General features: G+C 39.2%; 3 protein-coding genes across 4 annotated transcripts in view; 2 read left to right on the top strand and 1 right to left on the bottom strand.

The window, feature by feature from the left end:
* Window positions 1-16,593, top strand: part of ntn1a (netrin 1a) — a 60,373-nt gene extending 43,780 nt beyond the window's left edge. The window contains exons 5-7 of the mRNA XM_062428166.1: window positions 1,212-1,265; window positions 10,620-10,694; window positions 15,098-16,593. Of these exons, the coding sequence (XP_062284150.1) occupies window positions 1,212-1,265; window positions 10,620-10,694; window positions 15,098-15,426 (458 nt within the window). The 3' untranslated portion in view covers window positions 15,427-16,593. The remainder of the gene's footprint in view (window positions 1-1,211; window positions 1,266-10,619; window positions 10,695-15,097) is intronic.
* zgc:174863 (uncharacterized protein LOC100136852 homolog) overlaps window positions 1-24,996 on the top strand; it is a 304,874-nt gene that overhangs the window by 4,000 nt on the left and 275,878 nt on the right. The gene's annotated exons all lie outside the window — the stretch shown is intronic.
* Window positions 18,792-24,996, bottom strand: part of stx8 (syntaxin 8) — a 45,762-nt gene continuing 39,557 nt past the window's right edge. For both annotated transcript variants that reach the window (XM_062428171.1, XM_062428170.1), the window contains exon 8: window positions 18,792-19,559. In XM_062428171.1, the coding sequence (XP_062284155.1) occupies window positions 19,495-19,559 (65 nt within the window). In that variant the 3' untranslated portion in view covers window positions 18,792-19,494. The remainder of the gene's footprint in view (window positions 19,560-24,996) is intronic.

Here is a 24,996-nt window from a genome sequence, read left to right on the forward strand (position 1 = left end):
AAGTAGGAAGCTCAATCAGAGCTGAGAAAATCTGATTTCACTTGATCAAAAAGACTTGATTCTTTCTTTCTTCTCTCATACACAAAGTCTTCACCTGTGCACAGTTGAAACCACCACTGTTTTGCACCTCTGTCTTCAATGTGTCAGCTTCTTTCTTTGCATGCATCTTTGATACATTTTTGCTTTTTTGCCTTTTGTCCTTATATTCCCCCTTGCTGCTCTGTGCAGACTTTTTGAAGTCGCCCTTCTCCCCCCTGTCCACAATAATAAAAAGGCATTATGTGTGTTTTATATCTTCTGTTGCCATCCTGCTCCTTTGGAGATAAGAGGGCCATTCTTCATGCATGGTTTCCCTCAGTGTCAACTTCCTACCCACTTGTGAATACAACGGAGTATGAAGGAGGGCTGAGAGAATCAAGTCTCAGGACATCCAAACTGCCAACAGCACTGTTGTAGTTTTTCCACAGCAGCAAAACTACAAACAAAGAGAAGAAAAGAAGACGTGTAAACAACACCTCAATAATGAAACATCAACAGAAAATGATTAGCAATACTAATTTGAAGTAACATAACAATGGAGAGAAGGTTTGGTGGAGTCTAGATGCTGGTGGGGATAAAGAGCCAGCAGGTAGATGGCATCCAACATGTGATTGGTCTGTAGAATGCAGGAAGAAGGCTTACTGGTTATGACATTTGTGGATGAGGGGCTGTAACAGCAGAAATGAGAGAGGCTTGAAATTTATAAATGAAGAGTGGGGGGGGGGGGGGGGGGGGGGGGGGAATTGGCAGTAGATGAATGAGAACATCAAGGTGCAACATCATATCCCCCTCATCATACAGACCTGAAAACAAAATTGGGGAAGAGAGACAAAGAATGCAACAAAGTAGGATCAGGGAAAAGTATGTGAGTTTACTTGTTTGAGTAAAGAAGAAAACATTCTTTATCAGTAAGGTATACATTTGCAGTCTACAATTAGCTGTCAAAGAAATTGCATTTAGCATAATAATAAAAACTTGTCTGTTGAAAAAAGAAAAATCACAGAACTTTGGCGTTACATTTGTTTCAGCTTTACCTTTTTTTCTTCTTTTTAAAAAATGCTCATTTATATATGGTACCAACATGCATGCACACAAACACACATAATGTATATTGATCTACAATGTAATGGAATTGATCTTTCTTTGTGTATGTCACATTTCTCTGGGAGCAGAGATTCCAGTTACACCTCCTACAACTCCAGCCAGCAGTACAGAGGAGCCCTCAGGTGAGTCAAACATCTGATATTGTTTGTGTATTTATCTTTATGCTACACATCTGCTAAAACACATCTGGCCTTGTGGGACAAATGAGGAAAATATTGTGGAAGTGTATACAGTATACACAGATATGGGATGTTGCAGTACTTCCATGCCTCACCCCAATAGTGTAAAAACAGAGTTCAGGATAAATTGGATCCCTCTTGCCTTTTCCCCCTCCTTATTAGGGCTTCATGAATATTAAACCCATTAGCAGCAACCTTGGGAAGTGCCTCCTTTAATCTCTCACACTTTCGCAATTAATCAGTGTAACTGCGGCACAGTGAGATGTTGGTCTAACGTGAAGTGTGGGGCCCTGGCAGTTTGCTTGATTTGATGATTTTTTCATCTCTCCAGTCTCCCTTTTCCCCACTCTTTCCTGTCTGATGCAGTGAAGCGAGAGATGGACTGACTGGGAGAACTTGTACTTCAGTGTAGGATTCAATAAAGCTTCTTTTTTAAAAAAATTATTTTACCAGATTATTCCTGTTTAAAATTACACTGTAACACTGTGGTATACATAGACAGCCAATACACTATCAACACACTGAGGCTCTGATTTCACTGCCCTTTTTTTTTTAAAGGCATGTGACATTGTGATTGTATATCATGACAAGTTGTCAAAATTAGTCTGGTAAAGATACATTTAACATTATTATTTAATTCTTGTTCCAGATAATTTCTGATTAATTAATTATTTTATTTTTTGCATCTGATTAATGTTGTATAACTGTCACAGAGAATCTAGACACCTGTACTGATCTGTGAAAATATTCATTGGTTGGATTTCTGGATATGTTAATGGTTAATTGTAACTATTTACAGTTGAATTATATAGAATATATGTGGGACCTAGTCTATTTATTGAATATCTTCATATGAGTAAACTTGAAAGATTAAGATATTCATAGTGTTGTCAATTTCATGTATTTGGTTTATTGCCCAGCAACATGAGATGCCCTTTTTTGATGAATAAACTTGTCCATTTCTTTAATTGCAATTGCACAATTCCTCGCATAAATGAAAGATAAATGAATGGAAACAAAATAAATAAATACCCATACTTAATAAATAGAACTACCTGTGAAAACCCTGTTAAATAAAGCAGTGCTTTTGTCCTTTGGCCTCGTGGTGGAAAAAGTTAAGTCATCTGGCAAGCAGCAGCTTTCATCAGTGTCAGCCAGGCCGTTGCAGGAGGCCCAAGGTGTGTATATATGTGCACGTGAGTGCGTGCAAGAGGCTCCTGCAGCTGTTGTCGGGCCCTCTGGGGTCCCTAAACATTTCCCGGACAGCTTGGATTGACAGCACAGTCAAGATACTGCTGGTCCCCAACCCTCCTCCACCTCTTTTCTTTTCTCTCTCAGTCTCTTTTCACTTTCCTCCACCTCCTTCTTCTCCCTCTGTTTCACGCTTTGTCTTCACATAACACTGTGGGTGGTGCCGAGCTAGAATATCTGGAGTTTCTCTGGGCCCCCTTGTCAGGACTCCAGGTCCACTTTTGGGGTATAGGAAATTTACTTCACCTCATTGAGGGATTACTGGGTAAGTGAGAGAAGGACCCATGTCACTTTATCAACATGAACAAAGTCTAAACTGATCAGTTAAAAATATAACATTAATAGGATTTATTTTTGTTGGAATATTTGATCATCAAAAAACAAACATTTTGTGGTCTCTAGTATGAAAACTATACCGTAACCATTTCTCTGATGCTATGTGACATCTTGGCCTGTTCCTACATGCTGGTTTAAAACAAAAAAATCTCTTCTCGTAATCCCAATTGGTTAAACCGTGTCACTGAACTAACATAAACACAACCTGAAGGAGACTGTGTAATGATTCAGACCATGTAGCTACACATAATCTAATCACGCTGAGAGTTCTGGGAATTTCCTCGTATGTGTAACGGGCACAAATCTCCTCAGCCCAGAGAGTTTGAAATCAAGCAGATCGCAAGGTGGAGCACCTTGATGGACATCCTGCGTTGGTCATGTCAGAATCATGAATAGCCAAGAACAGACCAGACTAAGCTGGCTCAAGGCTCAGAGGATGCATATGTTGCCTCCTCAGAAGGTTGCACAACAAACACACTTCTGCTCAGCCTGGTGTTTGAACAGCTATGATATCACCCGATACGTGATTGCAAACAGATGTGGTAATTTTATCAGAGCATCGAACAACGTTTTCTATCCCACCCAAAGTACCTACACCAGAGTAAATAATATTACTGTAAAAAATAGCTTTATATGAAAGGAAAATACACAAAGCAATTCAGCAATAAACCATTTCTCAGTAATTAAGTAATGTGTAAGTAATACACATAAAAATGCAATATGGACACATGTTTAATAGTAGAAGAAGAAGAAGAAAAAAAAGAAGAGAAGTTACAGGACAGGCTACTTTGGAAAAGGGTGTCCTATATATTTGACAAAAGGGAAAGAAAGAAAATAAAAGAGGAAGGAGATAATGGAGAGAATGAAAAAAGGGAAAGTTGAAAATCACATAATAGAAAACTAAAAGCATGAAAGGAAAAAAAATGGAAGTATATAAGAAAGGGAATACGAAAACAGTATGGAGGGAACGAAGATACTGAAGAAATGAGGGTGGATTAGGGAATCAGTTAAGAAATGTAGAAAGATATGTGGAATCGAGAAAATGTGTATGTGCATGCATGTTTGTGTGTGTGTGTGTGTGTGTGCATGTGTGTGTGTGTGAGACAAGGGGATGTTAGGCTGACAGCTGTTAGGCAGGTGCCTCGTTGCGCCTCAGAGAACGACGGGGGGACGTTTTTTGGGGGAGTGAAAGGAGGGTGTGAGGGAAAATGGAGTGGATATTAATTTGTCTCCTGCAGCAGAGCTCTCCCCCTCTCGACCACACGGAGGGCTGGAATGCATGGAGAATAACTCCGATGGTGTGGCCCAGACAAAACACACATTGTGCTGGTAGGTCACGGATGGTGTGAGTCGCCACTCCCACGGGTCGTGACAGAGACGTCTGCACGGCAACGAAATGTGGAGGAGATTAACCGCTGATGACCTGCGATGGCCGCCCAGGCCTGTCAGGATACACAGGATGTGAAAGCAACTAATGATGATTAGGAGAAGGAGAATTGGAGTGACGATGATGAGGCTCATACGGTTAACAAGGTTCAGCCATAAATGTGTGTGTTGTCTGAGGCTGGAAGTGATCAGAATCTGTGGCGAACCCCACCTTGGATTTTTTGGACATGAGTCTTGCCTCCCACACCCTGTTTGGTACTCGGTGACTCCACCAATCTTCTTACACAATAATCTCAAGTTCTCATTATCAATATGAAACTTTTGCATGCAATTTACTTTTTTGGTGCTTGAAACCCTTTTTAATGTCATGGAAACCTTGGCAGGGTTGATTTCTCTCTATTTTTCTTTGAGTGATAACAAACAGGAGTCCCCGCTGACTCATATGAAACTCATCAGTTACAGTAACAACTCATCTGGAGTGTTTGCACATCACCGGAAAGTAAAATCTAAAATCAGGTCAAGAATTCTTGCCGCCTCTTCACTGTTTGCTGTCTGCCTAAAACAAACCATCTTTTAGTTTTGGACAATACAGTGAGAGAACAAGTGTAGGGGGGGGCCAGGGGGGCTCCCTCTTTCTCTCCTTTTTTTCTCTGTCTTTGTTGGACAGGATCCAAACTGTGGCTGTGGTGTAAGCAGCCCAGCGCAGAGCAGGGTAGAACAGCTAAGAACAGAGCAGAGCAGCACATTGGGCTCCATAATCTAATTACATGCTTTATTTGCCGCAATTTGATTCTCAATCAGTCTAGTTCAGGGGAGAAAGCCCTCCTCCTGGGCCGTCATTCTCACCTCCTTGTCTCACTGCTCTGGTACCTCTGATACCGCTTAGCCTCTGCGGTCATGTTCTGCACTGAGTATCTTGTATCTAGATATATCCAGAGCGTGTCGACATGGTTGAGATGGATTGCCGTTCACACTTGCCTTAAGAGACCACTTGTGATCAGATTTCAGTACCCATGCACATTTGATTTTATCTGTCAGGAAACCGTGAGCGCTGCTGAACAGAAAAAAAAAGGTTTGTACTGTTTGTGCCATACAAAAGGATGATGGTGGATTTTTTGGGGGCATTGTCTTGGACTTTAAAACCTTGTCAGAGTTACTTGACATTGTATACTAAGCTGTATACTGTGTGCGCCTAAACAGGAAGCCCTGACCAGATCCAAAATAGCCTTAACATTTGCATCCCCCTTCAATAAACTCAGGATGAATTAATGTGTTATGTAGAGGTTATTTTAGGGTGATCTGATCACTCCAAGATAACTTTAGTGCCAAGTGTAAACAGGATGTTTGTAATCTGGTTTGTAAGGGGACCAGAAGCATAGATCTATCCCAGGGGCCCAGATGCATAAAACTCTGTGTAGATTCATGACTAAAGCTGTGTCTTTGCACAAAACCAGAAACATACATAGACATTATTTTTGTCAGATTTATAAAGCTGTGTGTACATATAGTTCTGTTTTATACATTTCAATCATTGTGAAACTAGGCACATGTGCATAAGCTTAATTTCCACTCCCACAATTAGCCATAAATGGATGAAGACGTCCTGAACCAGCTATTTTCATATCAACATGATGCCTGCTCCACCTGTCTGTACACCTGTCAATGGAACGAACTTGAAATAAAAAGTGCTGTTTGACAGATTGTGCTGCACCGGCAAGATTCTCCCACAGCAGAACAGCTGTCATAACGCACAACTGTGCAGCTCTTTTTAGTGTCCATATTGTTAATTCATTACTTGGACTGTAAATCATTGTCAGCAGTGATATGTCAGAAAAGTAATCAAAGATTAGTTTGCAATGCTCATATAAACTGACTTTACAATGTGTCTCACCATTAAGGCACATTCATTAGGGCCTTTGATTGGCATTTTACAAATCTCTGTGGAAACGCAAATGACACAATCAGTGTAGCTGGTTATCTACAAAGTTTTACTAAATGATTCCGTCTCTCAAACCACTTTAGAAAAACGTGTATGCCTGGTCTAAAGAGTGTGTGAGGTGCGCGCATTCTCACTTCACATTTTGTTTTATAAATAACAGTTTGTGCTTTTTGTGCATATGCATTGTTTTTGCATATGTGCCAAGGCCTTTAACCAGAAAGGAAATGCCATCTTAATGTGTGAAATTAAACCAAATGCAAAGAAAATTCTCCTTGAAACTTTGATGTTCAGGGAATAGGGCAGCTTGCCATCTTTGGTGTATATGCACCCCCTTACCATGACCCATACATTTTATCTTGTAGAAACGATTACCTTCAGGGAAGTGTTAATAATTTTGTAAAAACTTCTAAACTAATAGACATCTTTATAAATAGATTCACTGCAATTTTAAAGCATACTAATTTGTTAAATTGCTAATTTAACAAATCCTAGGGAACACAATACTTGCAGCTTATGCATGAGCATGCATAGAAATGTTGGACTTGCGAATGTATCTGCATTTTGCAAGAGACAATCATTTGTGAAATGGGACACTCATACAATTTGCAATCTTTGTGTAAAAAAACAATTGCTTTCATGAAACTGAGCTTTTGACTCCATAAATCTCTCTTTCCTGGCTAAAATGTATAATTGTTAGCATACCAGCATTGTTGTGTAATTGTCTACACTTTTATAACATATGTTTGCTTGATTTGCATTCCAAAATGTCTTATTCCTGATTATTGCTATGTGTATCCTAAATCTCAGGCTAGGCTCTTTATTTTCCTTGTTTGACATGTTGTATTGGTCATTTAGAGAGATATTAAGGGATTATTTTTTGGTCTTGATTCTTCTGAATTCCTTAGTTGCCTGTTGTAGTTTAACAGGTGATCTGATATATTAAATCTGCTACGAATCACAGTTTTGATTGAAATATATGGACTTATAGTTTCTGTTGTGTTTTGGTCATTAAGATTCCTGGCTCATTTTGGTTATGGTACCTTTTACTTGATGTGAAGGGTCAGTAAGCAAACTAAACAAATCCAGAGTGAAATTTTTGCACAGCATTGTCTACAACAAGTTTAACAATATGTTACTGTATTATTGTCTACTGAGGCTAGTTTTGTTTCCCTCTATGTGCACTGTAAAGTTTTGGCTCACATACACAGATCTGTACAGTACTGTATCTTATCGAAGGAACTTTAGTAAGAAGCATCCCAAATGAAAACGATTAGCTTAAAGGGTTGTACAGCACTTTGATAGAAGGGCCAATGGTCCACCTCTCAGTTACGTACTTCTCAGTGCTCTGAAAGGCAGGAAACAAAGCGCTGTAGTAACTACATCTGCTCAGAACACCCAAAGCACATTTTAGCTCAGTGCTACAGGACTGCTCCCACTTCCCCTGCCTGTAACATGCGCACAAAGGGAACATTTGTCCTCACCGTAGGGGACTGCCTGGCCCTAAATGGGGATCTTGGGGTTCTCTCAGCGGGGCCCAGAGCTGTGTCTCAGGGGTACACTAATGGGGAACGAAAGGCTATCAAAGGGAAGTATCATGATGGCATCAAGGGGGGTTATGAGAAAACAAAGCGTCCTTTCCACAGCTCCCCCTTCTATCATTTACATGGTAATCAGGGCCAGCTCATATACTGTAGACTCCTCTGTTTCATTTACTTTGCCTATTTTTGTTACGCTCTCTATTTACTACCAGCAGCACCAGCTTTGTGGCCTTGCTAGCCAGCTCGTGAGGCTACCAGCTTTGGGCTTTTTGCTGATTTGAGGGTTTTGCTTAAAATCCTGGTCCTCCTCCTCTTCTTCTTCTTCCCACCCCCCTGATAAACTTCACTCCTGTCTGCTTCTTTTTTTTCTTTGGTCAACCTCTCCACCCCTTTGCTCTCTACCAGTATCCATTCTCCCACCTCCTTCCCTTTTTTTGGGTGCATTTTTTCTTGTCACAGTGTTCCCCAGGCAACCTCATTCAAATAGAGTATAAAGGAGAGTAAAGGCATGGAGCAAAGATCTGCTCACAACAATGAAGTTTGTTCATATTCAGGCTGCCTGAAAGCTCCAATGCTTCTTCCACAACCCCATCACTCTCCTCCACCATACTACCAGCTGTCCATCGATGTCTTCCTCCCTGCTTTTCTTTTACTATACTCATTATACCTTGCAGCACTGAAGTGTAAACCAAGTCAGTACTCTGGATCCAATTTCTGCCAGTTGGGAGAGGGCTAAGAGCAGAGAAAAAGAAGAAAAAGTTAGTGTTTTTTTCTATGATTTGGCCTCACATCATGTTATTTTGGCGTTCACTGTAAGTGGCTGGCAGTGTGATAACATAGCATGGGGCAATCACTGACGTTACATACTCGCTGGTGCCAGCAAACTGGAGGGAGGGATGTACTGTTGCCTCCTTCACCTCCTGGTAATCTATCATAAAACTTGATGGCAACTGCAATATCCTCATTGATCTGTTTGGACAAGAAGCAAGGCTAGTTTTAATACACAATTCCCATGGGTGCCAACAAAATGATGTTGGGTGGGGGGGTGTACATTTTTTTCCTAGAACATGTGGACTCTCTGGTGTCAATATGTTTTCGATTTAGAAACTTGCATGTCTTATGTATTTGCATATCTTGAATAAAGAGCTATTTATTATTATAATACATTATTATATTAGTTATGTCTGTCCACTGAGTATCTGCATAATTTTCTGCAGTAAAATTATCCAGATGGTGAATGAAGCTAAAATCAACTTTTAGTGCTCACTCAGCTAATCTCAAAGGGTGTATGCATATACATAAGAGTCACAGCAGAAGGCTGTAGAGAGATTTGGGTGACCCCTTTGCCTGCGTTAGGTATTTATTGTTCATAGCTCCAGAGCGAACACCCCTCCCCACCCAACCTCCCAAAAAGTGTCCTCTGCCTAACGCTTCATGGATGGCTAATTTTCCCTTCCTGACCTCCCTTTGTGTGGCATTGACCCCCTTCACACTCCTACCCTTCCACTCCCTTGAATAGCTCCCGGCCCCCAGTGCTCTTTCTCCCCTGTCCACACTGCCATGAATGCAAAAGTTTGACATGGTCTTCGGTGTGGCCTTGAAGTGATCCAAGGTTTTTTTGGGGGGTTTTTTGTTGTTGTTTTTTTCAGGAGGTCGGGGGCTAAGGTGACAAGTGAGGTGAGATTTGGAGGGAGGTGAGGGGGTTGAAGTGGGTGGAGGGTGGTCTGCATAAGCCTGACTCATTCCCACAGTCTGACAGGGAATAAGTACGAATAAGTGCGTCAGCTCCATTCAGAGGTCCTCACTATCAGACATGATGGGTAGAGGGTAAATTACTTCCACCACAACTAACGCCGACACATAATTACACTGCAGTGCATGAGTCTTTGCAGTGCATCACAATTAAACCAGTGTGTCAATCAGTAACCCACAGTATATTTGCCAGCAAGTGTCATTATGCATAAACAGCAGTCTGGACCAGAAACTTTGAAAATGTTAAAACTTTGACATACCTGCTACAGCCACACAACTTACACCAAAATGTTGGCTCACCTGAGGAAAATATTTCATGCACTTCCACGTGGTGTAAAGTATGAAGTTCATAACAGATTTGTTTTTTAACTGTACTACTAATTTAACGCCCGGCCTCTATGGTTTGTTATAAATTTCACATTCTTCTCCATTCTTAAACGTGCAAATGTTTTGAAATGCATCAGATTTCGAGCCCATAACGTGATTTCAACATATATTTTGTGCTGTTAACATTTTTCTATATATGTAATGGAATATTTACTTGATTTGTTGATTTTTTTTGCATTACAGTGGATTACCTCTTAAAAGTTTAGCATTTTGTTGATTCTTTATTTTGCAATAGAAGTTAAGCAATACAGAGTGGGTGAGAATTTTTTTTACATGGAGAGCAATTTCAAAATGTCTATATTTCCCAAAAATAGAGCAGTATCTAAAAAAAAAATCACCTGATTTGTGGACTTTTTGGGTGAATTTTATTTACGATCAGTAAGCTGATAAATCTGTGTTTTTGGCAGTCTTCATCAGAGTATGAAGAGAATTAATTTCTAAGTAGTTACATGTAATTGTTTTTGTGTCATTTTTAAAAAATCTTTATATATTTATTTTTATTTATCAGACTGTCAAATTATGTATTTGGTTTCTTTTTTTTGACCAATTTTTTGTGGCTAATTCTGGGATCAATTGACCTGATTTTAAATAAAAAGTAATTAAAAATCATTGTGTTGTAGGCCCACATAATTTTCCTCAATTAATTAAAAAAATGAAATCATATTCCTACATATATAATCAATATTTTCTCTCGTTCTCTGCTTACAGACTGTGACTCTTACTGCAAAGCATCTAAAGGCAAACTGAAAATCAACATGAAGAAGTACTGCAAGAAAGATTACGGTGAGTCAATGGATGACACACAGCTCATTTAATGACTTGGATTAACATTGATTTTTACAGGAAATCTTAAAAACATGTGCTCTAATGGAAGAAACACATGGTTTACTTTTTCATTGACTTGGCTCAGGTAGATAACTTCAACATGTTTCTCATTCTGCTATTGGAAAAGGAATGAGTTGGCAGGACAAACAGAAAACAAGAAACAAACAAATCATAAGAGAAAATTCTGATAAAAGCTTCCACTGTAAATTGCTGTATAAACAGTGATAATGTCAATTTAAAGGCAAATTCTCATTTCTCAGTTTAAAATTCAAAACTGTAACATTTAAAAAGAGGAAAGATACACTGATAAACCTTTGAAAGTGAACAACCTCCTGACTGGACTGTTTAGCTACACTTACTGAACCTACCCAATTTTTTCTTTGGGATATCCATATGTTTATCCATTTATGCCTCAGCCCAGTATATCTCCCCATCTCATACATGTCAGTCTAGCTTTCTATTGCTGGGGAGCTGCTGTAGTTTACAGGGGAGGCATTTTACTGATGGCTTACTCTAGCTTTCAGGGGACAGAGACAAAGGATCAAACAGAGATCTTCAAGGAGGAAGAGAGAAGCAGACAAACACAGGGGGAAAAAAAGGAGTTTGAGAGAAAGGGCAGGATAAACAATTAGGCTGAGGTGTGTGTGTGTGTGTGTGTGTGTGTGTGTGTGTGTGTGTGTGTGTGTGTGTGTGTGTGTGTGTGTGTGTGTGTGTGTGTGTGTGTGTGTGTGTGTGTGTGAGGAGGGTTGTCTCTGAGCAGGCATTTAAGACCCAAGCGGATAAAGCAAAGGCAGTGTGACGGACAGTGGGTGCTCTCTATAAGAGATCCTCATTAAGGCGGCCCACTTCCCCCACAACTGATGTGTTTCTCCCTGCATTCCTGTGACCGTCCGTCCGCCACGCCATTCAAGGTGTGGATAAGACGTATGACCTCTCCCCTCTTCCCCTCCCTCTGTCTCCTCCTCTGATTGAAGTCAGGCTGCTGAACCGGTCAACCAAGCAGCGGCATCCTGCAGCATACCTCAGCAGCTTGACGGACAGGCCTGGGCTTTGTTCTGCAGGGATTTGTAGGAGTTAGGGGGTCAGCTTATAGACACCTCCTCTTCCACCAATGCCTATACGTTGCTGCTGATGTCCTGAGAATAGCCTCGTCTGTGAAATATGTACCAGTTCATGCGTGAATGCATTAGCTACACGGCTGCATTCATTTCTTTGGTTTGGCTAAATAGCAGACAGTAGTGTTAACATTTCATTTCAACTATGCAGATCTAAAATCATAGATAACAAAAATATGTGTCAACAGTTGTGTTAAACCTACCAAACGATAACAGCAGGCAGCATCCAGTGGAGGGTGGAGAGGTAAAAAGAGACATCAGGATTTCCTGCTGTTGAGCTACAGTTACCATCACTCAACACATCGCAGAGTACCCTCATGTACAAACATCTCCCAAGACAACCTGGAGAAGCCCGGAGAAGGCTCCCATCTAATTTGGCATGTGTTGTGCGTGTGTGAAGTGTAGAGGATCTGCTGGTACTGATGGCTGAGATAGTACCACTCAAGGAAAGGGCAAATGGAAGTTCCTCTTTTGCACCCATGGGTGTGTGTATATTTGCAGAATAGTCATATAGAAAGAGTAGAGTTTGAGGCAGGTATGGAGAAAAGGCTCTTGACACTTGACTTGAGATATTACAAACTTTGGGGTTCAGTGGAATTTAATTGAACAAATGTTGAAAATAAACATTTTGAAATATGTGCCATCTAATTACAGTAAATAAAAAGCTTTTTGTATCAGGATTTTTTTTTCTTTAAAAAAAAGCATTTCGAATAATCCATCTATCCACCAAATAGCTTTACTTCATCTTCTGGGTACAGGATAATTCATTTTTGCCTCATCTTGCAGGCTTTGTGTGAGTAATGTACATGAGAACCACAAAAAAAGTTCTTGTCATATCCGTCCAGTTTGCAACATCATATTCAAGATCCATAACAGACCAGAACAAGATCTCAGTACAGTATTTACTACGCAGAACGGATCAAAAAGTCAAACACAATGTAAATCTACAGGATAAGTTCAGAGCGAGAGAAAGGGAATAAGAGCTTTGGACTTGTTTTGAAAAGATCAGCAGGGGAGCTGGGCTCCATGCTGCGTTGGGAAACGATGCTACAAGCTTCTGTGGTTGCTATACAGATGCATATAAAGAACCACAGGAGGGAGCAGGGGGTGCAAGGAGGGGGTGGAAATGTCTGATCTCAGCAGAATACTAAGGATAACTACTCTGAGCATTTCAGTGTCTGCAGCGTACAGTTGTTGTTGTTCAAACACAAACAGAGAGAATAGCACCTGGTGACAGCTGGTAGGTGCAAGGTGGTGCAGAGGTCACCATCAGGTCACACAGGACAAGCCACTTAGACCCTTTTGACACAAAGCCTAAGTAGTAAGTAGTAGAAGAAGTACAATGATGAAATTCACTAACATCAAAAAGAAAAAAGAGAAGACATACTGTATATATCTACAGTACCAATCAAAAGTTTGGACACATTTTCCCATTCACATCAATGAGAAAGTGTGTCCAAACTTTTGACGGGTACTGTATATACATAAACAACCACACAAGTACATTAACTGACATAAATGTAGAAAATGTGAAATAAGTGAGATTATAAGCACATTTCAAGTCCTCAGGAAAATCGTAAACTAAAAGCAGCTTCATAACATTTTAAAACTGATACTCGGTACAGCAAGAATACCAAAAGATTTGGTTGAAAAGACAAAAAAAAAGTTTTTGGTTTTTTGATTCAGGAGGTTACCACGCCACATTTTAACTGAAAAAGTTTTAGCTCTTCACCATCCATTAAGTGTGAATCCCAAGGCAGTGATCCAGTATGTATGGAACAAAATCTGCCCTGGATACAGGATATACACTTTATACTTCCATAACGTTCAGCCCCATTAACTCCATGCTGGAGGTGAAACTAATGACCCTGTTACACAGTGCCTCATTGCAAAAACTGTTCCATAAGTATAGGAGAAGTGTAATGGGACTTAATAGTGATCTGGTCAATATAATACATATTGATACATGCGAGGTAAGGATCCATGAGAGGCAAACCTATTTCCTTCCCCTCTCTGAGGACTGCACCAGTTCATTCATCATGTGACATCACTAAGTGTCTTTCAAGCTAACATCTCTAATAGCCCTACCCTGCCTCCTAATCAAATTACAAATCACCCTACTCTGTCAATGGTAATGGACATATGGAGCTGTATTGTATATTATAGCTAGAAGACCAGCCTTTTCCACTATGGATAAAAACTGTATTTTTATGCATGTCCATTTAAGGACTTGTGGTACCATTTTGTCTGGGGTAGTCTATTACCACGTTTTTCCATGATCTTATCATTTCTCTAATTGACAATGCTGTAATACTTGAGTTAGTATTGATGCCTGATGTCAGAACAGATTTTTCCCATTGCCCTGTTTATCAGACTGTCTTTCAATTTTGTTTTACTACATTCAGTCATCCATTTTGGACATGGATAGTAATTTAGAGGTGATTTACCCTGAAACCTGGGTACCAATTAATAAGCCAATTTTGATTTATAATTTCTGCATAGGTGATAAATGTGACCAACAGCAGTTTCAAACAGCTCAAAGTGAATTAGTTAAGACTCTTTATTGCATTAATGCATTGCAACAAAAGACATCCTAAATCTAAGCTTTTAGGGATGCCGAGGCCAAGTCAGTCAGTCCTCACAGGAGATATCAGAGCTCTGGATGCTGAAACAAGATCAATCTCTGCAGCAGCAGGGTTTCTAAGCTTGTGCTTACAAAGCCGGACAGAGTCTGCTGATGTTTGGATACTGGCCACAGTTGGAAAAAGAGCCAGTGCGCATGGAAGAAATAAGACCCTTTCTTTCCATGGTGACAGATTTGAATGTGGTGGTTACTTTTCAGTGAGAAGCTGATGCAGCAAATTGAAGCAAAGAGCAAGTTCTCATTAAAATAATAAAAATAGCTGTATATAACCATGCAGGAGAGTGGTGGTTAGTTGACCTACTGTATCTTATTTGTATTATGATGGTAAACTATCTAATGAGAGAGAAATTCTATTGGAAAAGGGGAAAAAAAATCCTCACAAGGCCAGTAGTATTTTTTGCCATGGATTACCGTGGTGTGATGTGTAACTGTTGCTAGGTAGTGCCGAATGAATTACACAATCACTTGTGGACAGACTGTAAGTACCTATGTGTTTTAAAGCAACAACCTTTTGAATCTACGTCTAAGGCATTAAACTAAAATCTCACAAAAGTGTTTTCTCTTTTCCTTTTCCTTTCTTCAATTTCAACCTCACACTGCAGCTGTCCAGGTGCATATTCTGAAGGCAGACAAGGCTGGTGAGTGGTGGAAGTTCACCGTCAACATTATCTCTGTCTACAAGCAAGGTGAGAGCCGCATCCGCCGCGGGGACCAGTTCCTGTGGGTCCGTGCCAAAGATGTGGCCTGCAAATGTCCCAAGATCAAGCCTGGGAAGAAGTACCTGCTGCTGGGGAATGACGAGGACTCCCCTGGCCAGAGCGGAGTGGTGGCTGACAAAGGCAGCCTGGTTATCCAGTGGAGGGACACATGGGCGCGCAGGCTCAGGAAGTTCCAACAGCGTGAGAAGAAAGGCAAGTGCAAGAAGCCATAGGCGGAAAAGATGGAGAGGATGTTGGAGAGGGAGAGGAATTAAAGAGAAAAGCTGAGCGGGTGATTTAAAACAAAAAAAAAAGAGTGGAAAGAGAGACAGACAGGAGACTATGGACAGAGAAGAGACTGTTTATGTCGCTGCTTTTTTGTGTAGAAGCATGAAGAGAATTATTTAGGATGATTTTTTTTTTCTAGTGAACTTTTGTTGAAGGAGCTCACCTTGCAGATTTGGTTTTATGGTTTATTTTACTTTGAGATTTGTCTCTCTTGTGGATTTGCCGAATTTGCACCTATTACCAGTATATAAAGTTATTTGTGTTCATTTTCTTTATCTCAGTATGAAATCATTATATTTTATGTTTTAATTTTATGGACATTTTCTGCTGGTGTAAAAATGACACAGAAAAAACACACTTCATTACCACTGCAATTTTGCCTCTGCATGGTTTTCTTATTGTATTCTTAGCTGAGAAGGGAGCTTGTTTCATCAAAAGTCTTCACTGATCTGAACGAGGCAGCAATATTTCCTCCATTCAGAATTGTGCCATAAAAACTATTGTTTCTAAGCCACTGAAATGCCAAGTGCATTTATCTGTTAAGTTGTTGAGAAAAGTTGCCATTCCTCCCTTGTGTACAAATGTAGGTATCTGAAACTCAAGAAACAAGGAATCTGTTGTCCAACATTTTTAGCAATTACAACTTTTACAAAGCGTTAGAATATGCAAGTGACAGAAGAGAACCAATGATACAACACAGAATTGATGACTTAAGCATTTTTAACCTGATACATTTTGGTGGGTCAGTATTTGCACAAACCTACATGTGAAAGTTGTCATTTGAGACTGTAATGTTCAATTCAATAACTGGTGCTGCTGATAGTACTAATGTTAAATTTGCCCTTTTTGGGGGAAGGACAGAATGCATTTAAAATAACTGATCTCATTTTCAGTACTGTGAAGTTTTTCTTTTGCTTTTATTTCACAATTCCCAAAAGGAGTTTAACAACTGACATACAGAAGCCAGGCAATTGGCCAGCCACGTCGATTGTTATAAAAGTCCTATGAAAATATTCACAAAATCATGAGATGCTCTTAGGCAGAGGGAAACAGAAATAAATTGTAATGAATATGGGTTCTGAAGTGGCTACAAAATACATCAATGTTTTTTTTTTTTTAATTCTACATTTTAGTGACAATATCACTCTTGTTCCACCACAAAATGATTATGGTTGATGAATGATTAATGTCCATTGTAAGGTCATTGCAGAGTGGATGCAACATTCGAGTTGTATGGGTGAAACTACTGCACTGCAGCAGCGGGTACAACATGTTCTCAGAGGATACAGACAGAGGTGCATATATTATTTCACAAGTGCAACAATGCAGACAGTAATGTATTCCTTCATACTAACTCATGACTAACTTTGTGTAATGTTTTTAGTGTATCTTTATGTATGAATAAGACAAAGGAAAAAAAATCTTTTAAATGACTCCTGCCTCTTACTACAAAGCGGGTGGCTACTGCCTGCTAAATTTCCATGCAAGACAAGATTTAGTAAGATATTTAATTTGGTTTAATCAGTTGCAATTGTAGGAAGCAAAAAGAATAACAATGAAAATAATGTAATTTTCTTACCTTAGGTGACGCAGACATGCATCCTTCTTGTGCAGAAAAATGGTCAACAATGACTTAAATTAAAAAAAAAAAAAAAAAACATATTTTTGAACTCCACCATGCACTTGTTTTCATCATTGAACAGGCCCCCAGAAACCTTCCAGATAATGTGTTCGAATTCCTACTGTGAGATTGTACATAAATACCTTTACAGTCCACGCACTTTTGGAAACACAATGAATGACTGTACATTCACAAAAGGACACAGTGCGACCAGTCCAGGAGCTGCAGTCTGCCATTGACCTGTCACGTTCATTCGCTACACTTCAACACTTGCAGAGGGAGAAATGGGGGGAAATTGCAATCACTTTGATGCTGCTTGATTCAAACCACATTGCTCGTTTATTTGTATGCAGCTCAGCTTGGATTTCTCCAAGGAATGCGTGATAAAAACACTGCTCAGGTTTGTAAAAGCCCACAGTACATTTGATTTATCATAAACTGGGGTTCCTTTCAGCCCATCCTGTAAACTGAACAACACTTTTAATGTTACTCGTAGTTGTTGTCTCACAAAAATCACATTATGCACCTTTTAAACAAGTTTTTAATCCAATGAACTCTCCTGTTTTAAGCAGTAATGTTTTTTATTCCACTTTCTCAGAGATCTTCATTAGTCATTTGAGGAATTTTCTGAATGAACTGAAATGTCTCCTAGAATCTGATGACAAATTGGGAATGCAAGAAATCACCTGGGCTCAGTTAAATGATACAAAGAACAGATGACCTTGTTGTTCAAGTACTCAGTATTCACATTTAGGGTTGATAACGCACCCATTTTTCTCTGTACAATTGATCAAATGATTGTGATATCAGTCCAACATGATGCCACATGCCGGTTGCTCTGCCAGCAAAGACAAAATATACTGATGATGACAACAATATATTTACATGTTCTTAGAAGTTCCTGCCTCTCATTGTTAATCCTACAACATAATGTCAATGTCTTTTATTAGATTTTTCTGTTTGGCACAATGTAATCTGTAATCACATCTCTCTAGTCTCTGTAGCCTCATGCTGTAAATTTTAGATCCGTCTCCTGAGCAAGGGTTTGACAAGCTTCCCGATGAAATGCTACACACATACCTGTCAAAGCATTGCTTTGTGTTCATACTATGAATTGTAAATGTTGTTTAGTTGTCACCATTGCAATTTTTGCAGTGTTGTTTTACAATGCGTACTAATATATTATGGTTATTATATATGAATATATTTAATGACACAAGACATGTGGATTTTATTGTCTTTTTCAACTTTGTTTTTTACTTTGTATGTGGTTGTTTAGATCGTTGCCATTAAAGAAGGAAATAATAACTACTGAACATACCAACCTGGTAGAACTAAATTCAGATTTTCAGTTGAAATAAACTCTTGTTACATTGAAAAAATGATTTGCCTCCTTGCTTTGACTAAATTGATTTCTATCTATTTAGTTATTAATTTAATGACATTTTAAAGTCAGTTTTCTCCACTAAAATATGAACACTAAACCTGGGCAGCATTTGCTTGAAAACATTACTAGTACACTATATAACAATATATAGCAGATTTTACAATAGAAGTATGAAAGTTGCACCAGTATGTTGAAGCTTTGTCAAAGGTCCACCCGAGCTAAATATCATGTTGCAAAACACCTCCTCCAGAGTGAGCCCCGGGCATAAACACAGACAGACAGGAGTCCAGGGACTATTAACTGGAAATGTCATTTATTAGAAATTACAATCTGAATTGATTTACAAGGAAGGAAAACAACCATGTCAGTAACACAGTCGAGGTGTTTGTTTTGGCTGAAAGCTGTTCTATAAACATTATAAAATCCCAAGACAAATGATAACATTACAGCTGCTACAGTAATGCATGGGTAAATATAAGTGAGTGTGAATATTGCAAAGCTTGTGGAATAACTGTACCCAGTGTGAGCCTCGATCCACTCCACAGACAGACTTATTAAAGGAAAGCTCCTGCTACCTGTGGGAAGTCCTACTGTTAGGTCAACATTAGTCAAATTAAAGGCTAAAAATATTTTTCAAGATGCTTACACACAATTTAACAGTTTGATATATAGTTGATTTAATGCGCCAGACACTTCAAGAGCTATTGAACGGGACAGTTTGCACCTTTAAACATCACATATTAAAAAAGAAAAAGAAAAAAAGAAACAGCTTTCTTTTGGGATCATCAATGTGTTTCACCCAACTGACAAGATTTTGATGTGCTGTCTCACGCACCAAAGTCTTAATTTCACATCACATTGGAAAGTCACCAGTGACCTTTGTGTGTGATGAGCAAGATTACACAAAATAAAACCATAGGAGAGAAGGTGTTCCAGTGTGTGTGTGTGTGTATGTACAGCTGTAGACATCCAAAACAGGTCCATGACAACTGCGGTTTTCTTCAGCTACACAGGCCACACGGCAACCACTATGATTGCTATAAGAAGCAGCACAATCACCACCAGCATCCCTGAAAGAGGAAAGGGAAAAGCAAATAAGTAAGAAATAGTAAGGCCCCACATAAGAGAGAGACATCTTAAGGGTCAAAGCTAAAATTGCATAAAAATACCCAAAACACAGTTTGAAATCTAGAAAGTATTGTCTGTTTTCAAAGCCTGATGTAGCTTATTCATCTCTATACAACAGACTAACAGAAAGTTATATATTTTGTGAAATGTGTGTTTCAGTATTAGGTAAGGTATTCTGTACATTTCAAACATTTGAGAAACTGATATAGCATTGTGCAGATTTTAGTGGGGGAGAAAAATATTGAATTCATTGTACCTCGAAGTGGTCCAAGTCTTGGTCTGGACTGGAACCATCACTTCTAATATGATGAAAAGATTTCTTGCCTATGACTGAGTGACTATGTCTCAGTTTGGAATACCACTTAAGAAACGGAGGTAAATGAAGGGAGAAAACAAAGAGCCCCAAAATTCCTCAAAGGCATTTTAAAAAATCTATTTCAAAATATGAACTTGTGTGCAGAGGGAAAAAAACAAACAAAACTCTCGGGACTTTGGAGTTCTGTAGTAAATACATTCAATTCATTCAATTTTAAAAGCGACTCTTGCCTTGAGCAGTTGATACAATTCATTTAGCAGATGCTTTTGTCCAAAGTGATGTACACGAGAGTTAATACAACACAAGCAAGGATCTATACAGGAGAGAACGTGAGTGAGTGCCACCAGTTTCAGAATAAGACCACTGATACTCAGTAGTTAGAATTATAATCTGAGTATTTAATCAAGGTGTTTGTCCTAATTTTACTTTGCTAAAACCCTTTGTGATAAAAAAAAAACCCCTTATCCTTGACTTTAAAGTTGAAAATTGAAAATGTCATGCAGCTGAGGAGCTCATACCTGATTTGAGACAGACTCAGAGAGAAGGAGGGGAATGCAGCAGACACAAGGGAAAAGACTTGGAAGAGGTAAGAAGCCTGCATACCTCACTACTAATTTTTGAAGTTCTTGATCTAACGCAAGTCCCAAGTGTATATGCCCTCACAGTATATTACCATTCTTCTTTTGATGACTTAATGCAATTTACATGCGTTCAAACAGCCACAAAAGCTTTATTGCCACAGATTGCACACTGCGATAGGCATATGTTTCTGATTCTGCTTTGAGAGGATAATCATTGTTTTTCACTGATACTATGGAAGCAGAGAAAAAATGTGCAAAAGCTCACTCGCACTTCATCAAAGAGCTTTACCCCCAGGACCTGAAAATATTACAGTTTTTTTTATTACAGTCACTCCCCCATCACCCTCCAAAAAAAAAAAAAAAAAAAAAAAACCTTTGTGGTGAAAATCCTGTGGTAAAATGTTTAAACCTTTCAAAAATGAAAATAGCTTTGGAGTTCTATAACATTTTATTTAACCTAAAACTAAAACTAACTAAAATTAAGGTTTCACCAAATATAAATCTAAACAATGACATGGATGTTTTTGTTGTTGTTTTTTTTAACATAAATCTATGCTAAAATAAAAATCAGCAAATGTAATCTGAGTTTCATCTATAAGGGCTGATTAAAGCTACATTATCAATATTTTTATACTGTATTAGCAATGGATAACAAATTGTAATGTGAAAGGTGTCACCTACTGTATAGCGATGAACAGATAATCATATACCAAATCTGCTGTTAGGAGATACAGAGGAACTTGTATTTTCTTTTTTTTTTTTTACCATCTTTCATCTCATTGTTTTGGTGTTATGGCCTACAGCATTGGTGTTTTCTCTCACTGCGTTCATAAAACTCTTAGTTTACCATATATAGCTGGTGAACATGGTTGTGCATTTAGCCACTAGAGAGACAAATATTTTATAATTTAACATGAAAATTAAAAAAAAAAAAAAAATTGCACATAAATGTATTCATTCATTTTTGGCTAAATTTAAATTATAACTTCAATATTTTATTCCCTGAGTTACTTTTGGGCGTCTAAAATGGAAACAAAACCAGAGACTAAAGGAGAGTGAATACTGGACTGGCCAGACACACAACTTCAAATAATAACAAATGTTGCTCCTTGTCTGCAGGATGGACTGCAACTAGGGTGACCACCCGTCCCGCGTAGCGCGTGCACGCACAGCGTTTGAAGCCCAATTCATGCGTCCCGCAAATTGAGACCGTGTCACGCATAATCATTAATCAATGCTTTCTAAAAAAAAAAAGTTAGTCGCTCTATATCCTCGAGCCCCAGGCAGCCAAACGAACATTGACAGTTTAGCACGCTACTGTTGTCACACCACTGTTGTGTCCCTAGAACACTGAACAGTTTTTTTCCCCCCATCCTCCCCCTTCTCGTTCTGTGAACCTCTGGAGTTGTGACTTAAGACTTCTTTTTTTAACTGTTCTTGTGGTGTTAAACAACTACAATTCCTGTTAATCCTATAATATGATATGGTACCCTACCTGTACACAAAAAAATGAATAAATATGATATGTACAGTGGACAACAATATTTTTGTATACTTATACACTACCGTTCAAAAGTTTGGGGTCACCCAAACAATTTTGTGTTTTCCATGAAAAGTCACACTTATTCACCACCATACGTTGTGAAATGAATAGAAAATAGAGTCAAGACATTGACAAGGCTAGAAATAATGATTTGTATTTGAAATAAGATTTTTTTTACATCAAACTTTGCTTTCGTCAAAGAATCCTCCATTTGCAGCAATTACAGCATTGCAGACCTTTGGCATTCTAGCTGTTAATTTGTTGAGGTAATCTGGAGAAATTGCACCCCACGCTTCCAGAAGCAGCTCCCACAAGTTGGATTAGTTGGATGGGCACTTCTTGCGTACCATACGGTCAAGCTGCTCCCACAACAGCTCAATGGGGTTCAGATCTGGTGACTGCGCTGGCCACTCCATTACCGATAGAATACCAGCTGCCTGCTTCTGCTCTAAATAGTTCTTGCACAATTTGGAGGTGTGTTTAGGGTCATTGTCCTGTTGTAGGATGAAATTGGCTCCAATCAAGCGCTGTCCACTGGGTATGGCATGGCGTTGCAAAATTCCTTATTCAGAATCCCTTTTACCCTGTACAAATCTCCCACCTTACCAGCACCAAAGCAACCCCAGACCATCACATTACCTCCACCATGCTTAACAGATGGCGTCAGGCATTCTTCCAGCATCTTTTCATTTGTTCTGCGTCTCACAAACGTTCTTCTTTGTGATCCAAACACCTCAAACTTGGATTCATCCGTCCACAACACTTTTTTCCAGTCTTCCTCTGTCCAATGTCTGTGTTCTTTTGCCCATCTTAATCTTTTTCTTTTATTGGCCAGTCTCAGATATGGCTTTTTCTTTGCCACTCTGCCCTGAAGCCCAGAATCCCGCAGCCGCCTCTTCACTGTAGATGTTGACACTGGTGTTTTGCGGGTACTATTTAATGAAGATGCCAGTTGGGGACCTGTGAGGCGTCTGTTTCTCAAACTAGAGACTCTAATGTACTTATCTTCTTGCTCAGTTGTGCAACGCGGCCTCCCACTTCTTTTTCTACTCTGGTTAGAGCCTGTTTGTGCTGTCCTCTGAAGGGAGTAGTACACACCGTTGTAGGAAATCTTCAATTTCTTAGCAATTTCTCGCATGGAATAGCCTTCATCTCTAAGAACAAGAATAGACTGTCGAGTTTCAGATGAAAGTTCTCTTTTTCTGGCCATTTTGAGCGTTTAATTGACCCCAAAAATGTGATGCTCCAGAAACTCAATCTGCTCAAAGGAAGGTCAGTTTTGTAGCTTCTGTAAAGAGCTAAACTGTTTTCAGATGTGTGAACATGATTGCACAAGGGTTTTCTAATCATCAATTAGCCTTCTGAGCCAATGAGCAAACACATTGTACCATTAGAACACTGGAGTGATAGTTGCTGGAAATGGGCCTCTATACACCTATGTAGATATTGCACCAAAAACCAGACATTTGCAGCTAGAATAGTCATTTACCACATTAGCAATGTATAGAGTGTATTTCTTTAAAGTTAAGACTAGTTTAAAGTTATCTTCATTGGAAAGTACAGTGTTTTTCCTTCAAAAATAAGGACATTTCAATGTGACCCCAAACTTTTGAACGGTAGTGTATATATTATATTGTATACTTGTTCTTCTTTTTTATATATATATAGTATATTTAGACATGATATGGTGATATAATTCCTGTTAAACCTATAATTTCATATTAGAATATATTTAAAGTGAATAAGTTGCAATAGAAAATAAATAAAATTACATAAAGTAAATCACAAGTGGAAGTGCATCTGTCAATTGATTGAATATTAGGAATCTTTATTTAGAAGAAAATACACATTGGTTGGCCTATTCATGAGCATACATCAGCAATTACACATGTTTAGGGGAATAGGGCATTATTAATATACCGTGTAAGGTTGTATGTGCTAGAAATGGGTACACCACTATCAGTGAGTGTGCTTGTGGGGTGGGGCCACCGCCGCGACAGGCAGTGTCCCACATTGTCCCTCAGAAACCTACCCCTTGTCCCTCCTTGGGCTTATTAGCAGGTGGTCACCCTAACTGCAACACATTGCCAGGAACAAAACTCCAAATAAATACTAATGTATCTCTGCTGGGTCTTCATCTTTATAAGGTAATACAATGTCAATGTTGTGATTAGAAGTTGTTGTGTTGCCCCCAAGTAACCAAAAACCAATCACTGCAGCTTTACATAAACAAAACCTGACAAATAAGTCAAATAGGCCACAGCTCACCTCTGCTGGTTCAAGCTCTGTAAGTCTTTTACGGGATATAGGAGAGAAGAGATGCTGGGTGGCTAATATATCATGTGCATCATAAACACTTGAATGCCTTTTAGATGTGGTGGCCTTTCCCTCAGTATAGCAGATATGTATACTATGACTTATACCATAAACCATGCCACACACACATTAGATGTGGAAAACGTTCTCCAAGCGCGCACTCACCCTTTAGTCCCCCCCCCCCCTTCCTTTTCCTCTTGCAATCGCACAGGGGTGAAGATTTCAAACAACTGCATCTCTTGCTGGTTCTGAGCGCTGTCGGCAGTCCCCTCACTGACTCAAGTTGTCCATTGTTATTTAGCATGTGGATGGTATTTTCCGCAGCCTTTCACTTTAGGTTTACATTTCTCTCATTCTTTGGCTCTCTCCTCCTGCGTTCCCCTCAGCGGCCTAATTGGTCGTCTTTCCCACAGGGAGGGAGACAGCGCGAGATATAAGCCATGCTGAACTAATTGCTTGCGGTGGTAGTGGTGGTGTGGCGGTCTGATGAAATTTAAAGCTGATGCTGATTTCTTTGTCAGGGTATATGCAGTAAATAGACCAGAATACAGTCTTTGCTCATTGTGCCAATCACCTCATCTATCTCCTTTGTTTCGTTTTTAGTATTTATGACAGATTCTTTC

This window comes from Scomber scombrus, chromosome 2 (assembly GCF_963691925.1).
Source record: "Scomber scombrus chromosome 2, fScoSco1.1, whole genome shotgun sequence".
Lineage (NCBI taxonomy): Eukaryota > Metazoa > Chordata > Actinopteri > Scombriformes > Scombridae > Scomber > Scomber scombrus.